The following is a 16,555-nucleotide window of genomic DNA, read 5'->3' on the forward strand; positions in this document are numbered from 1 at the left end:
TAAACTGTCTATTTTGAACGTTATCCAAAAAAATATTTGATATTAGTTATTTATTATTATTTTATATACATTTGCATTTATTTATTTCTACCCTTTTTTGCATGGCGCGGACCTCCAAAGTTTTTGCCTTTGTTGAATTTATTTTTGCCTGCTTTGTTGGTTAATTTAACGCTGCTTATTTTCTTCTTTGCCGCAATTTTGCTCATTTTCTGGTGACGATTAGCCTCGGATCTATAAAGAAATTTTAAAATAATGAACATATAAACTAATATAATCTGTAATATAACATACCTTAACCGGAGTGCACCGCCGCGACTAACATCGGTCAAATCATTTGTAAAAGCGGACTGACCGCCACGTCTTTTGGGTTTTCCTCCTCCTCCTGCTCCAACATGCCTGGGGACATCTGAGGTGGCTCCCAGTTTGCCCGGTCGTTTGCGCAGTTTTGCCATTTTGGCACGCACCAATGACACTTTCTCAATTTCTTTCATGGCACGTTCTTTGGCCAACTGCTCGGGCGTTTTTCTTCTCGGTTCTTCCTTCTTCTTTTTTCGCTTGGCCTCAAGCTCCTTGACTGGTGGACCATCCTCACCATCGCCTCCGTATTCGGGGCGCTTACGTTTGATAGCACCCTTTGCTTTTCCGGCCGCTGTCTTTGAATTTTCATCGGGAGTGGTCAGCGACAGCCGTTCCTTCTCTTCCTCTCGCTGTTTCTTTGTTTGGAACCAAGTCCGCCTCTCATTGTTTTGTCCCAAAAGCTTCCGCTCTGTCTTCGATAGTTGTTGCTCTGTTTTGGCGAGTTGACGTTCAGCCTGTTCCTCATCAAGAATGTTCTCTGTTTGGGATTAGACATAAAGTATTTACAAAATATGGTGATATTAAAGTCTGCTTACGAATCTCTGGTTCCAATGCTGTAAGTTTATTGCGGTACTTCTCTATGATTTCTGGTGGTATAATGCGATTCTTCACACTGCTCTCGGCATTTTTGATAATATCCTTAACAATCTTGCGCTCCTTTTCGCCAGCAAGTGAGACTGATATACCCGCACGTCCTGCACGTGCTGTACGTCCTACGCGATGAATATAATGCTCAGTGGTAATGGGCATTACAAAATTTATGACTGTCTTCACTCCCACAATGTCCAATCCACGTGCTGCCACATCTGTTGCAATGAGCACATCGATCTGCTCCTCCTTAAACTTTTTAAGGGATTCCAAGCGTTGCTGCTGCGTCAGATTTCCATGTAATTCGCCAGCCCGCACGCCAAGCAAACCAAGAAGTATATGAAGTCTGTGTGCTTGTTTCTTGGTCTGCACAAAGACCATGCAATGATCGTGAAAGGTGCGGCATATCAAGCTGGCAAGGATGGGCTCACGATCGCCCTCCTTATCTTCACGAATACGTATAAATTCCTGGCGCAAATTAAAGGCTACCTGTTGATTATTATTTACAAACACCTTGACCGGTTTGTCTAGGGATACGGCAGCTAAGTCCTTCACTTGCTCGCTCATGGTAGCTGAAAAGAGCATAGTCTGTCGTGTCTTCGAACAGGAGTTAATGATTTCTTTCATTTGCTCAGCAAAGTACTCGTCCAACATACGATCAGCTTCGTCCAAAATGAGCACCTAGGAGTAAAACAGAGGCAGATTAGTATGGAACTATGCCGTTTTAAATATTTAAGAAACTATTTTCGCTCAGCTTGCATCTGCTCAGCAGACTCAAGAGCCATAGCACTATCTACACAGCCAGAAGGCTCAGTGCGCAAGGACGGATATAATCACAGCATTATGGAAACATTTTAAAAGAAGAGACTGACTCACCTCTATAGAATCCAAACTAAAGCTGGGTGTATTCTTAATGTGATCGATTAGACGACCAGGTGTGGCAATGACCACATCTGGGCTTTGACGCAACACCGCTTCCTGTGCCTTAACATCCAAGCCGCCGATTGCCAAACCTACATCAATGGTTGTGAACTGACAGAGCTGTTTAGTGACCTGATAGACTTGGGCGCCCAACTCACGCGTTGGCACCAAAACGAGCACACGTGTGACGGTCTTGTTGTTCAACGGTCTATATAATAGACGCTCTACTGTGGGCAGCATATATGCTGCAGTTTTACCCGTACCCGTGGCTGCGCAGCCGCATATGTCTCGACCTAATAAAGCAACCGGTATGGTAGAGGCCTGAATTGGAGTGGGGTAAATGTAGCCTAGCACACCGATGGCTCGCATTAATGGACGAGAGAGGTTCATTTGATAGAATGAGGTAATCTGTTCATTGCTCTCCACCGTATCATCGAATTGCATTTTTTCCCCTTCCTCTTCTTCATCATCGTCGTCAATTTGCCTTTTCTTCTTCTTGTTCTTGCTCTGTTTTTTCTCCCGCAGTCGCAGGTTATCGTGCTTGAGCTCGTCATCAGACAGTTCCAGCTCCTCATCACTTTCTTCAGCATCTTTGGCCGTTGCTGCAACGCCTTCGCGTTTCTGCAGCCGTGCTGCAATTTTATCATCCGTTTTTGTCCGCGCCTTGCGCTTCACATATTTCATTAGATCGTCCCAAGTGTCCTGGTTGTACTCCTTGACGGAACTGACAAATTCGAAACCTTTTTCGAATTCGGTTATCTTTTTGTGGCGCAACTTCGTAGGTTGATACTGTGCCGGTTGGTATTATATTTAAAATCTCTGTTACACTATTTAACAACTTATTGCAACTTACCTCCACTTCGGCATCGGAATCCTCAGATAAATTTTCCACTTCGGCGTCATCTTCAATGGTGCCAATCAAATCTATGTTCTTTGTTGCACCCATTTTGATTAAACGAAAAATAGATAGCGCGCGTTTAGAATCCGCAACACGTGTGGCATAAGAACAGATGCGCAGGTAGAGTAGAGCGTAGGGTTGCTTTGCAGAAGATAAATTGGCAGCACTATTAGTTTTTAAATTTGTATCTGTTGTTCGCTGTTGACTGTTTACAAAGTATTTTTAATTTTTTTGCATATTTAATTTACACTATTTCTGTAATTATTTTATTGTTGACTTCTAATATCCTTATTAAAGAAGAGTCAGTAGGGAGTATCGTAGTGTTGATTGACCGTTGAGAACTGCAAGTAAATTGTCAGCACTGCAAGAAATTTCGACGCACAGCTGTTTCTCATTTGTTATGAAATTTTGTTCATTGTATTTGATACATTAAAAGCATTTAAAATGTTGCGATTATTGAGAAAGGGAAGTGGTATAAAGTAAGCTTGTATTCGCACTAGCAATAAAAATAGTTTAAAATAATATTTTAATATATTTTATAGACCAATTCATCCGACTTCTGTTTCTGCGGCTCGGTGTTTCGCACAAAAATTGCCAATTGAAGATAAAGCCGGAGAACAGCAAAATACAAACGATCCTATAAAATTCTTTGGAAGCCAGGCGGCTACTTGGCGTGCGCGCGACACTCGCAGTGGGGGCAGCGATGAGGCGCTGTGGTACCAGCCCTACGTAATCTCCTTCAGCCTGGGCATCTTTCTGCTCTATTTTTGCGTTTTGCGCGAGGAGAGCGACGTTGATCAGCGACTAGAGGGAGATTTGTACGACCACGTGAGTGGATTAGAAGAGGTGCAGCTAACGGTCAACTACAAATACAATAAAGAGCACGGCTTGGACACCAAAGAGCAGGAAAAGCGTCTTATAGAACTGGGCGTTGATTTGAGCCAACTGAATGCTAAAATGGCTGCACAATAATTTAATCAAATACATAGATGGTTAGAGAAACGTCATAAGTTTAAAGTTTATTAAAAAACTATTTTATTTTAATTTATTTTGTTCTCCAGCCTGATATTCAGTTTTGCAATGTCGAGGAAATCATGAAAGGGGAATTTAAAGAAAATCGAATGTCTTTAAGCATTCTAACAGATCGAAAGCACGTTCATGGAACAGAACAAACCTTTACAATAGAGGATTAGAGGGTTATTTATTATACATAGTTAAGAGGTTATATTTTGATATATCTAGTAGGCAAGTAATTAAAAAATTGCATAGCTAATTTATAAATCGACTAAAGCGGAGACACTTGTGTAAAAGTAGTAGTTCCAATGAATTTTTCTGACACCGATTTATTAATATATTTCCAGTTGTGCTATATTATATTTAATTGCAATACTTCTTATTGTCCTATATTATAGATTGTAAAAGTTTTTTAAGTTTAATTAATTTTAAAAATTTAAGATAATTTTTTTTAAAATAAGTACATCTAAAAGAATAGGTTTTTTCAGTTTAATAAAGATATGTACCTTTGGTCATCGACGCTATTTTGATTTTTTAGAGCTTTTCAACACTATGTAATCAGTTGTTTTCATTCGCTTGGAACAACAACAACGTACGCGGCGGGTGAAGTTTTTGTGGCGTTCTCATAAATATACATACATTTTTTGTTATTTAGTTACCATCGTCCACACTGGGATAGTCGCAAAAAATAGAACGCGTTTAGCATAGTCGAAAGTGTAAGTGCTGCGCAGTTGTGCGTGGCCGATCACTTTAGCAATCCAAATTCAAACCATTGGCAGATAAATTCACACACATCCTCCTCACGTCTGTGCATACACTTATACATATTTATATCAATTTATTATAAATTAAACCCGTCTGCAGCCAAGTTAGCGGCAATGGCAGCGACCGCTAAAGTCCAAAGTACGCTTTTTTCAAAAAATGCAATATCTGTGTGTGAGTGAATGTGTGTGTATTGGTGTGTGTGTATGTGCAGGTGCAGCGTCGTTGCAACATACATACAAGCATACATGCCAATAAAAATCTTTTAAACATGCCTGTGTGTCGTATTTACAGTTTGTGCCGTTCTACACGCAACATGGCTTCGCATTTCTTCTACCGCACTGCATTTTACGCAACTGCATCGAAAAAATCAATAAAATTGCCCTTTGCGGCAGGCCGCACAGCCGCAACATTGGCCGTGGGTCTTTCATTTGGTGGTAATTTATTTAGTTGTTTAATGGAAATGTGTTATTGTTTATATTATATACGTACATACATACATATATACTTGCGTTCTTTGTCCTTTTCACGCACACACATGTACGCAAACACACACACACACCCCCCCACTCATTCGGCAAATATCAACGCAACAGCACAAAATAGCCGCAGCATTGCTGCGCCGTTCGACAATCTCTACGCCGACAACAGTTTCAGCAAAGGCCACAATGCTCCAAGCTCCTACACCTTCTCCGGCGGCAAGGGGCTAGGGCTGCTGCGGCAGAGCGAGTCAATGCAACGCCCGTTATATAGAAATTTCTCAAGCCTGCAAACGCCGTTGCAGGTAATTATGTTAAACATAATATAATTAGCTTAATTCTTTACCCATCCAATTCAGCTCGTTCAACAATTTAACCTATAATGAGACCCTATAATTTTTCAATTAATTATGCATTCAAATTGAAGCTTGAAATTGGCATAACATTTGCATTTCTACTAACAGTTCACTAACATTACTAAAGAAGCAGCACCGCATTAGCAGCGGGGTACAAAATTTTGCAGTGGATCTGTTAAATTGCTCTGTTAAATACCTGAACTTTGTACTCGGCTTTAATTTGTGCTTTGTTTTATTCTTGCTATTTTTGTTGTCTGCCTGATTGCGCGCTTTAAACTTATACTATGTCTGGCTTGTATAATATAACATTTTATAATTTTTATTATCTTTTAATTGTTTGTAATTAGTATACGTTAATTTTATGCTTGACTTCATTTTGATGGACATTTAAACCGTCCATCGAACTTGAACAACCCTTCGCCGGTTTGGTCAAGCCTCGATGGATGTTGTCCCATTTTTCTTGGCCTATTTCTGTACAGTTACATACATACATATGTACATAGTTACGTGCGTACGTACCCGACCTTTTGTAAATTCAAAGCCGACCTCTTGGCACGCCATCTACACACGCTCAATTGGAACAGTCGTGTAGCTTTTATGATAAATCATAATGGCCATATATATACTATATATGTACATATGTATTTGCGCTCAATGTCAAGCTTTCGGTCTCTCAACTAAAATTCCAGCCAACTAAGCTTCCCTCTTTTGTCAAGCCACCTAGTCTGTTTGACGAGGTGCTCTTTCTTCCAGTGACGGAATGAAATATAATCCGCCGCAAAAACATTTGTGCATGGGTGTGTAAGACCACGTCTGATCCGCCATATGTTGCACAAGCTCTTCCATATAGACACACACACAAATACACGAAAACATTTTATCATTGGAACATTTGTACGTAGAATCCAGCCGTGATCGTCCCATTCGATATGGCAGTCAGCCAGTCAGTCACTCAGTCAAAGTTTTTGCACCTGCATCTACTAGCTAGCTACTCAGTATTTTGGATAGTTTTTCCATAATTATGGACATAGTAATTGAAATTGCGCTTTTGGTCATCTTGTTGGTCATTATTTTGCGCGTATATCAACGCCTGAAACTTGTGAGTCAAGTTCAAAATGTCAAGCATAAATAGCTAGGCGTGTGTGGTTGAATGAGTGGATAATTTTGGAGTGAAGAAGAAGAAAAACGTGCAAAATATAAGCTAGTCTTTAAATAGAATCAATTATAGGACTGTGATATTGCTCCAAATGGGGTAATGACCACTTCATTATCAAACAATTCATACCACACAGAAAAGAGGGGAACCGGATATGTTTAGTCTGTTTACTATATGTATTCATGTGTTTCAAGCTTAGATTAGATTAGATTTATATCTCAAGAGCTAGTAAATAGATAAACATAGCCTACTAGCATTAAAACCATAGGATAGTAAAGAAGCATGTGGAAAAGCTAAAGTCGTGTCCTCCGACTTTAAAACTCTTTGTACCTATGTGTACGATAGGTATAAACATTTTTAAAATTAAGAAAATTGACCAAATTAACGCAATTGTAAAATGTGGCAAAAACCAGTGGAAAATCTAAAGATAGACCGATGGGCAAAAGATAAAGTTTTCGATCGAACGAGTGTTGTGGGCTTTAATAATTTGTAATTGACTTGAACAAACAATCAAAAGCTATCTATGTCTATCTGTCCAACCGATAATCAAATTTTGTTTTTAATTTAGATTTTGCTGTGCCCACATTATACGCTAAAATAATTTCCCTTATCTTAACAGCAAGCTCTTTCGATAGGCCGGGGGTGTTCTTTCAAACTTGAGGGTGCTATCGTTATCGGCTGTTTAAACCCCAGCAAATCGAAGGTTCAGCTGGCCTGTTTAGTTTTGTGCTTACATTTGCGAGTTTGGGTATATTTTCGAATTTCTGTGAAGTCCTGCTGCTAGTTGCTTTCATCCTCCTTTCCATCCTTTCACTAAAGATTTAAAAAGCGTATAATGAAATAAGGTGAACTATAACAATAAGTATTTTGGACAGTTCCACAACAAATAAATAAGTCCATATATGTAATTAGATCATCCACTTAATTTTTTTATGGCATTTAACAGCTGAGCTGCATGCCAAAGTCTTCTTAGCTTCTATCTAATCAATAAACCATAAGTCTAACGCGCCACTAAAGCCACACGTATCTAATCAAGTAATTGACCAGACCTATCCTATATGCGCCAACTCCAAGCATGCATAGATTGTAACCAACAACAATAACAAATCAAATAGTCCCAATACCACTTGTTGCTCAATAACCAGGAAATATACTATTAATGAGCTCTATCTTTACTTTCTTCAGAGCGCAATGGCACCATTAAAATCTCGCCGGTTCATATCCTCCAAGGATATAACCAAAAATATGACATTATATACGAACAACAAGGCCAATATCGAAGTGGATCCACAGACACTAGCTTTCAAGAAGCCCACAGGCAATAATCCACTTGTTATGATGATGGCTTGGCTGATGGCCAAGCAGAAGCACTTGAAGAAATATGCCGAGATCTACACTGAAATGGGTTTCGATGTGATGGTCGTCCATATTACACCCTGGCAGCTTCTCTGGCCAACGAAAGGCACGCAAGTGGGTCCTTGATTCTGTACTGAGTCGATCTGAACCCTAAATAACAAATTGCTCTCTACTCGAATAGGTCGTAGCCGCAGAAACTCTAAAATTTCTGGAGAACAATAAATCATACGCGCCTATTGTGATGCATGGCTTCTCTGTGGGCGCCTATCAATTTGGAGAAATTATGTTGCAAATGTCTCGCGATATGGCACGTTATGGCAGTATTCTTGATCGTTTTGCCTGCCAGATTTGGGACAGTGCTGCCGATATTACCGAAATACCCGTGGGTGTGCCCAAGTCAATATTTCCGAAAAATGCACGCATGCAGAGCGCATTGCGCAATTATACGCTCTACCATCTGAAGACATTCCACAATCAGGCGACCATACATTATATGCGATCCAGCCAAATGTTTCACTCCACAATTCTCAAGGCTCCGGCTTTGTTCTTCGTCTCAGAGAATGACCTGATTGGTCCACCAAAATCGAATCAGGCCGTGCGCGAAAATTGGGAACGCGCTAATATTAAGGTAGAGTTATAGCTTGAAATTAGATTGGAAATTAAATAACATTTTATTTTTATTGCATAACAGGTGACCTTCAAATGCTGGGAACGGTCGCAACACGCCGGCCATTATGTGAAACATCGCGATGAATATTTGGAGGCGCTGTTCAAGCATTTGGAATTGTGCGGTGTTCTGGATTCGGTTGGTGTGCCAAAGCGTGCCAAATTGTAAACAGCGTAACAATATTGGCGGTGATAACTATATATGAGAACGACATAAGAAATGTGCGCGTATACAAGCAAGGAAAACGAAAAGGTCTTGTAAGAACGTAAAATGAAAGATAAGAACCCATTGTAACAATAAACTTAACTCCGAAGAATATACAATCGTACATTCTTCAAAATGCATGCACATACGAGTATTCTATTTTGAAATCGATGCCTTATTCACAATTTTGAAAAAATTTGAACATATACTATAAATAAACTGTATTAGGTTTTGTTTTTAATGATATTTGCGTTGGACACATTTGATGTAATTTATTAAAGCATAACTAAATTTGATCCTGGCGTTCAGTATTTACATTAAATATTTCAATTTATATTTTACGTTCTCGCAAAGCATTTTGTGCACGTTTTACACTAAGATTTTGCGATTTTATACATTTAATTACACATCATATATGTACGTGTTTTTGTTTGTCTCTGTCTTGTACTGGTTCGCTGAAAAGTTAACTGCGTCCCTGTGCCGTTGAATATTTTTGCTTAGACTGTAAGTTAATAATTGCATTGTTATTATTATTGTCTTTGTGAAATACATGATCGTGAAAAATTGACGTTAATTTAATAAAATTAAATTTAAAAAAACGACTATCGGGCTCCATATATTTTAAATATCGCATATACACAATCGACGCTGCGGACAGGATTCGAACCTGCGCGGGTAGCACCCAATGGATTTCAAGTCCATCTCCTTAACCACTCGGACACCGCAGCTTTTTTCTGGTGGCGACAAAGTGCAAGCAACTGTCCAGGGTTGTATTTGTACTAATTTGCCACAAATTTCGTATAGGTGGCGTTTTGGTTTCAATTCTTTATATAGTATATTTGTGCCGCCGTTCGACAAGCTGCGGTGTCCGAGTGGTTAAGGAGATGGACTTGAAATCCATTGGGTACTACCCGCACAGGTTCGAATCCTGTCCGCAGCGACACATTTTACGGTGACCAATGCCGCTTTTTTGCAGTATTTTTATATTATATTTTTAAATTAATAATGTCCGATTCTCTTTTTAAAGTTTTGTGCATGTTACAAATAAACTTCATTTTGATTTAATTGTAAAACTATGGTTTATCTATATTTATAAAAGAAACTTAATACAAAACGCTTGGATAAATGAAGGTAGTCTTAAAACTAACAACGCCCCAAAAATTGCGATTCACTGCTTCGGTGGTGGACGATATACGCCCACAACAACAGCATGATCACGTTCATAGGGTTCCAGCGTCAGTTGTTCCTGTGGTTTCAGCTTGTCAGCCTGCATCTTCTTGACTTCCGCAGCGAATACTGCTTCAGGTTGCGCCGTCGAATCAATGCACGACGCTTTAATCGATATGACAAAATGTCCGTTATTTTTAAGGAAATGCTGCGCATTCAGGGCAACAATACGTCCCTGGTCGGGTTGGGCCACATCTGCAAAAATCGTGTCCACCATACCAACTAGCATGCGGTACTTGTGTGGATGACGTGCATCTTCAATGATCGGTATGATGTTCGTACGCTTCTTTGCCACATTGATCAGATCGCGACCTGAGCGGTGAGAGAATTCAACGGCATAGACCAGACCTTCGGGTCCAACAACATCGGATACATGCGACACGGTAGTTCCGGAAGCGCCACCCAAATATAACACCTTGGAGCCAGGCGCGATGTGAATTTTCTCCACACCGCCTAGAATGGCAGCAGCCAACTTGGAACGGAACGGATTCCACACACGGTACTCAATCTTCTCGCCGCCAGTCTGTGAAACAAGTTACAGAATTGAAAGATTAGAATTGAGAGGCTTATAAAAGACGATATCATTCTTGGACGCGTTTTTGCGATTTGACCTCAGTTGTGCTATAGTTCTAAGCGCACCACCGCCCAACGGCAACTGCTTCATGTGCACCTAAAGTGCACACAGCACCGATAGATGCGACGGCGGCTCATGGCCACAGTTTGCCATGTTCTGTACCCCTGCACAACCTCATCATGGGCCATAGAAATTTGACAGAAAAACAAGAGGGAAATACCAGTTACGTACCTCAACGGAAATACGTTTCTCGCCATACACTTCGGAGCCAGGCACAAAGTTGCGTGTAACAAGTGCATCCTCCTTGCCGCGGGCAATAAAAACACCCTCGTGACGATGTGGCTCAATTGTGACAGTTTTGCCGCCTTTAAATCCGCCAGCGCCACCGCCTCGGCCGCCACCACGTCCACCGCCGCCGCGTCCTCCTCCACGGCCACCACCGCCACGTCCGCCGCCACCTCCACGACCAAAACTGGGTCGGCCACCCCCATCTCCTCCTCCACGTCCACCACCACGTCCGCCGCCGCCACGTCCACCAAATCCTCCACCTCCTCTACCGCCGCCGCCACCACCACCGCCACCACTACGACCAAAGCCACCTCCTCGACCGCCTCGATCGCCACCACCACCTCCTCCACTGCCGCGACCACCGAAACCGCCGCCACCACCACCGCGTGGACTAAATCCTGCAATAAAAATATTTTTTTTTTTCAGTATATACGAGCCGCATTTTTTTAAGCCACAGAGAGGTTAAAAATGATGTGCTTGGAATTGTGCAAACAACCATCCAACGATGTATTTCACTTTAAATATATGTTACTTGCCTGGTTTACCCATAATTGACTGTACCGATGTTGTAAATTAGAAGTTATAGAAATTAAATCTCCGGAAAGGCACGCGGCGCTTCAAACTGCTGTACTCTTACGCGCAAGAAAGAACCACGTGTGTGTGTTTGCCATTCACAACAAATTTTTATCGATAATAATGGTTTTGGTGTTGACCAGAGGCGAAATTCGATAAGATATATAATTAAATCATGCTTGCACATCTCCAATACAATATGGCCGAAATTGCGTGAAGATTTTATTGGGAGAAATTATATTTTGTTCGTCGTGAGTTTATTGCATTGCTTATTTGAAGCAGCCAAATAAAAGCTTGCACGCAATACGAATGAAAATGTAAGCAAATTAGTTTAGTGCTTGTTACTAGCGTTTTAACTAGCTTAAAGTCGTTGGAAAAGAGTGCTTGCGTCGCTATCGCTCTCGTCCCAGTCGTCGCGGGTGTCGGTATTCGGTCGGGTCGGGTGCTCTGCTGACAAAGCAAAAAAAAGTTAACGTATTTATGTGCGTCTAATAAAAATAGAAATATATTATATCCGGGATTGCCCTATGCTTGTGTATGCGAAGGTGCGCTGCAAGAACGCAAAAAACATTCCAAAGAACTTATGTTGTTCTTTTTATTTACGTGAAAAAAATGCCATGGCTACCGGTTGAGACTACAGCTGGCAAAGACAAAAGACATGAAAACAATCAAAAACATTTGTGTCCATGCAATTTGTTCGCACATCGATTATATTTACGCGTCGGGGCATGGCTGGATCCTTGATTCCCGGTTCCGTATGCGCAACTAAGCAGCCGCGATCGGGCGCGTTACCTTTTACGTTTTCAGCCGTTGAATTTTTTTTAACGCAATGGGCGTGTCCTTGCCTTAGAGTGGGTGTTGGGCATGCTTTTACATTGCGGCGCGAGCGCCTTTACTGATGCTGCCTCGCGCGATGGACTGCAATATCAAATGCACAGGTGTGCAATTGTTGTAATTTATTTCATTATCTCCTCTTCATTGTTGGTTAACGCCTTTTCCTTGCCAAGTTTATTAAATAAATATCAATTGTAATTGTATTTGCAGCTTTTTGTGAAATATTATTAATAAAAAATATATATCTGAATGAAAGTGTTTTAAAATTGTTTACCGTTGTTATCGTTGAATAATTCGCGCGTGCTCGCGTTTGCTAAAAAAAATTGCAGAATGGCGTCGCGCAGACGCGCCGATTTAAATCCAAAATTGCATATGGACAGGCAGCCCACAGCGGCACGCATAACAGGTACTAAACCTTTTGGTAGATTTAAAGACGATTCTTATGTACATACATATGTGTAGCCATCAATTGGGCAACTTGTTGATTGGGCGTGTGATTTGAACGGGTTGCCATGTCTCATATTTTGGCCCTTTTCGCTGGATCAATTGTTGACATCACGAAATATTGTCTTTGTTTTTCGTGGAATTTAAAAAACGTACCATACTTTGTTTATTTCTATGAGATAGATTCTTAAAATGTTAGTTTTCCTGTGGTTATTAGACCAAATCATTATAAATTAAAATCCTAAAGACGGACGAATAAGCCTGGCTATATCGGGTCGTTTCATCCCAAGATTAACCATATACATATATACTTTGGGTATAAAAACTACAAAGTCGTATATATGTAATAAGTTCGATTCGTTGGTAATTGGAGAAAAATAGGCACTTTTAAAAGTTATTAACATTTTATATCATTTCTGAAGTAAGCTCTTGAGTATATATATATTGCACTTGAAAGTGAAATCCGATAGATAAAACCCATTAACTAATCCACATAAGCTTATTAAATTGTGAATTATCACATATAATATGTATGTTCTGAAATTATGAACCAATTTATGAGAAAAATCAAAAACAATAATAAATGTATTAAAAAGTAAAATAAAATAAAAAGCAGAACTTAAATGAAATAACAAATGAAAACTGTTGATCCTCAAACGCCAGGGGTTAAATTTAATATTTAGACTTCTGGTATCTATACCGATGTTGTACTATAAACCGCTGCTGTTTACGCTCATATAAACAATTTGCTTAATTTCCCATTCTTATGTCTATTTTAGATCCTTCGCTACCCGCTGGCAAGCGTCGCGAAATAGACAACGTGATGAAGAAGGCACGTGCCAATACTACTAACGATTATTGGGATAAGAAGTTGATTGAAGCCGAGGAGAAAGATCCGAATAGATGGCGACACACCGGCTACAAGAAGATGTACATACAGGGCGAAAGCAGCTCTGGCGAGAGTGAACGCGATGGCGGTGGTAGCAATGCATACGGTCGTTACAATTCGGGTGTGGGCTCCGCACCAGTTGGTCCCCCACCACGTTATGCTCGATCTCGTTCTCGAAGTCGGTCTCGGTTGCGTAAATCTCCACCGCTGTCGCCGTTACCGCCGCGACGTCGCTCTCCACCGGGCCCGCCTATGCATAGCATGGATCGTCGCGGTATGTCGCCTCCATCGCCGCACCCACCACTGCGTGGTCGTCCGCGTTCACCCCCACCGCGCGGCATGGGGGCGCGTTCTCCAAACGATTTGATGCGTCGTCCTGGCGGTTATGGGCGACCTCGATCCCCACCCGAACCGTCGGCGGCATCATCGTCGTCGGCGCTACGCCGAAAACCTAGATCGTCGCGTTCGCCAATGAGTCGACGTCGTTCTCCACCACCTCCGTTACCACCTTCAGGTGGAGCTGATAAACGTGGTGTCATCGGTGGAGCACATATATTGCCACGCTCCAAGCGTCCACCGTCACCACCACCGCGGGTAAGACACTCTTTTATGCCCACCTTGAGATTAATGCTGATAGCTATTTTGTCATATTTTATTGTAGCATCCGTTACGTTCGCGTTCCAACAGCTCAATGAGTAGCAGCTCTGATGATTCCTGCTCGCTCTGTTCGCCCAGCCATCGTCATAGATCTCGGTAAGTATATGCCTTTGCTCCAGAGTTTCTCATCATCAAATTAATGATTCTTATTTGCCGTCATATAGTTCGCGCGGTCCGCGTTCCCCGCCGCCAAAGCCACGGGGCCATTATCGGGCAGGTGGGCCTGCACCGCCTTTGCCACCGCCGGAGTCACATGGACGCATTCATGGACGGCCAAGTACTCCGCCGCCTGTGCGAGCCGCGCCTGGTATCGATAAATACCGCGATGGCAAAATGCGACATATTAGTCATGAACGTAGTGCTTCGTCGGATATGCACATGAAAATCGGACGCGCAACACGTCACTCGCCGCCGCCGGAAGATCCGCGTCTCAAGCATCGTCCGCCAGAGCCACCAGAGCCCGCGTCTGCTGCCTCGACTGGCGTTCCACCACAAGCAAAAAAGAAAAAGAAGGAAAAAGAGGTGATTATTCAGGGTGATAGTCAAGGGATCAAAATGTATATTTGGGATTGCGACTTTAACACCATTTTATTAATTAATTAACGATTATTTATTTCCTTTCAGCTTCGGCCGCGCATCAAAATCGAGGGTGAGAAACGTAAAAAACATCCGAACGCTGGCAACGTAGCCTCAGCATCGTCCAGCGCCGCTGCCAATGGTAACTCTTCATCAGATTCGGACGATTCGGGTGGTTCGGACAGCGATGAAGCCATGCCCAGCTTCTCGGCCACAACGCGGCTAACGCTGTCTGAGCGCTTCGGGAAAATGGCACAATGGAGCATCGATCGCAGCAATATGGAAAATATGCGCATCACAAAAGATTCGACCGGCGGCGCGCTTAAGGTAATGATCGAGGAGGGGCTCGAAACGCCACCGCGTCGTTACTCCTATTCGCCGGCACCGGCTGGCCACTTTCCGGAGGAGTTGGCCACAACAGCACCGTCGGGCATGTTGTCGTGGGATGACGTACGCGTCCGTTACGAATACTACAAGAGTCGCGGTTATTTGCGCGATCTGGATCTGAAGGTGGATACAAAAAAGCAAAATCAAATCAATGCTTGTTAATGTAACACTAATAACTCGTTTCAGGACTACATCAAATGGGAGGAATGGTGGTATAAATATCAAGAGTGGTTAAAACAGGAACGCTATTATGAGTACTGGGATCGTAGCCAGCAGCTGCGACGTCGTCGCAAAAAGTTGCCAGTCACTCAGCGTTTAAATTAAATTGATTCGTGCGTTCTGCGCTTTTTGCAGAAAAGATGCTTTTTCAATCATTTTGCTTCATCTCATTTTCCCATTTTTTGACTCTGTTATCTATTATTCTCTTTATCTATTATTCTATTATTTTCCCGTGTGCTTGTTGCTTTATTTTACATTTTTTCATTGTTCTTTTTGTACATTATGAATGTATGGAAATTGCATTTGTTTGTCACTTCCTTTTTGCACAACTCACCTTTTCCATTCTTTTCTCAAGCGCGTTGACGGAGCAACCGACATTCATCTAAATAACGGTAAAAATAACATTGTAACATGTAAGTTATATACTTGTATGTATGACTGTGTGTGCACGTGCGATCAAACGCACCCCTTGCTGAGACATTTGTAAACGCATAAAGTATATATAACATTTAACTAATCACAATACAAATACAACATATAAATTATACAAATCCAGTGGTTTTATTTTATATTCGCGCCTGGACAGAAAAATAGGTGAGCATATATACATTTTTTTTTTTAAAAAAAAGGCTTGGCTTTCATATTTAATTTTTTTTTTCAAATAATGAGTTAGTTTTTGAAAGAAACACTTCAGCGACAAAAGAAATAATAAATAGTTCCACCAACTATTAAAAATAACTTGGCGTTTGGTTAATAATAGGTGTGCCCAACAAAATTAGTAATAAATATTGCATTTTTGCCATTTAAAGTCCCATATTGTACTGAATTGATTAGAACACACTGAATATCCGCCATTATTCTTGATGATTTTTTGATTTATTTATTTATTGGTAAATAGTTCCTAGTGCAACAAATACTTATATGTTACAGCACTAGTCTTTCTAACAACTCAGTCGTTAAACCGAGTTTTACATATATTAATAGGTTTAATAATCGTTTATATATTAAAAAAAAGGAACAAAGGATTCTCACAGGCATAAAGGATACCAACTTCTGACAAATCTGTACAGGAACGTTGAACCAAACTTCTTGAATATTTTCCTATAAAAAAGTACAAATATTTTCTGCC

General features: G+C 41.2%; 5 protein-coding genes and 2 non-coding genes across 12 annotated transcripts; 4 read left to right on the forward strand and 3 right to left on the reverse strand.

The window, feature by feature from the left end:
• Positions 1-35: 35 nt before the first annotated feature.
• On the reverse strand, positions 36-2,859 carry LOC115634730 (probable ATP-dependent RNA helicase DDX27). Its single transcript, XM_030532614.1, has 5 exons — positions 2,720-2,859; positions 1,822-2,655; positions 894-1,626; positions 292-835; positions 36-231 (listed from the first exon to the last, which is right to left on the reverse strand). The coding sequence occupies exons 1-5, from the start codon at positions 2,810-2,812 to the stop codon at positions 78-80; spliced, it is 2,358 nt and encodes a 785-aa protein (XP_030388474.1). The 5' UTR covers positions 2,813-2,859; the 3' UTR covers positions 36-77.
• Positions 2,860-3,140: 281 nt separating this feature from the next.
• Positions 3,141-4,082, forward strand: LOC115634735. 2 transcript variants are annotated; one of them, XM_030532622.1, is made up of 3 exons: positions 3,141-3,243; positions 3,307-3,756; positions 3,826-4,082. In XM_030532622.1, exons 1-2 carry the CDS (start codon positions 3,209-3,211, stop codon positions 3,734-3,736), a joined length of 465 nt encoding a protein of 154 aa, XP_030388482.1. In that variant the 5' UTR covers positions 3,141-3,208; the 3' UTR covers positions 3,737-3,756; positions 3,826-4,082. The 2 variants fall into 2 exon arrangements, with proteins under 2 accessions (XP_030388482.1, XP_030388481.1); XM_030532621.1 differs by lacking the exon at positions 3,826-4,082 and having other exon boundaries at positions 3,307-3,812.
• A 275-nt stretch (positions 4,083-4,357) lies between these two features.
• On the forward strand, positions 4,358-8,999 carry LOC115634732. Of its 4 annotated transcripts, none has more exons than XM_030532618.1 (6): positions 4,358-4,494; positions 4,835-4,977; positions 5,137-5,324; positions 7,717-8,001; positions 8,069-8,515; positions 8,579-8,722. In XM_030532618.1, the coding sequence occupies exons 2-6, from the start codon at positions 4,857-4,859 to the stop codon at positions 8,720-8,722; spliced, it is 1,185 nt and encodes a 394-aa protein (XP_030388478.1). In that variant the 5' UTR covers positions 4,358-4,494; positions 4,835-4,856. The 4 variants fall into 4 exon arrangements, with proteins under 4 accessions (XP_030388478.1, XP_030388477.1, XP_030388476.1 ...); XM_030532617.1 differs by having other exon boundaries at positions 4,418-4,681; XM_030532616.1 differs by lacking the exon at positions 4,358-4,494 and having other exon boundaries at positions 8,579-8,999.
• Positions 9,000-9,404: 405 nt separating this feature from the next.
• Trnas-uga lies at positions 9,405-9,486 on the reverse strand. The gene has a single exon. It is a non-coding gene; the product is annotated as a tRNA-Ser (tRNA).
• A 130-nt stretch (positions 9,487-9,616) lies between these two features.
• On the forward strand, positions 9,617-9,698 carry Trnas-uga. Its single transcript has one exon. It is a non-coding gene; the product is annotated as a tRNA-Ser (tRNA).
• A 120-nt stretch (positions 9,699-9,818) lies between these two features.
• LOC115634734 (rRNA 2'-O-methyltransferase fibrillarin) lies at positions 9,819-11,502 on the reverse strand. The gene is made up of 3 exons (XM_030532620.1): positions 11,384-11,502; positions 10,791-11,245; positions 9,819-10,508 (listed from the first exon to the last, which is right to left on the reverse strand). The coding sequence occupies exons 1-3, from the start codon at positions 11,394-11,396 to the stop codon at positions 9,927-9,929; spliced, it is 1,050 nt and encodes a 349-aa protein (XP_030388480.1). The 5' UTR covers positions 11,397-11,502; the 3' UTR covers positions 9,819-9,926.
• Positions 11,503-11,627: 125 nt separating this feature from the next.
• On the forward strand, positions 11,628-15,977 carry LOC115626612 (serine/arginine repetitive matrix protein 1). 2 transcript variants are annotated; one of them, XM_030522018.1, is made up of 6 exons: positions 11,628-11,737; positions 13,478-14,181; positions 14,249-14,340; positions 14,409-14,766; positions 14,869-15,330; positions 15,394-15,977. In XM_030522018.1, exons 2-6 carry the CDS (start codon positions 13,522-13,524, stop codon positions 15,529-15,531), a joined length of 1,710 nt encoding a protein of 569 aa, XP_030377878.1. In that variant the 5' UTR covers positions 11,628-11,737; positions 13,478-13,521; the 3' UTR covers positions 15,532-15,977. The 2 variants fall into 2 exon arrangements, with proteins under 2 accessions (XP_030377878.1, XP_030377869.1); XM_030522009.1 differs by lacking the exon at positions 11,628-11,737 and adding an exon at positions 11,778-12,660.
• Positions 15,978-16,555: the final 578 nt, after the last annotated feature.

Source organism: Scaptodrosophila lebanonensis, unplaced genomic scaffold (genome assembly GCF_003285725.1).
Source record: "Scaptodrosophila lebanonensis strain 11010-0011.00,11010-0021.00 unplaced genomic scaffold, SlebRS2 tig00000001-arrow-pilon, whole genome shotgun sequence".
In the NCBI taxonomy this organism is placed as follows: domain Eukaryota; kingdom Metazoa; phylum Arthropoda; class Insecta; order Diptera; family Drosophilidae; genus Scaptodrosophila; species Scaptodrosophila lebanonensis.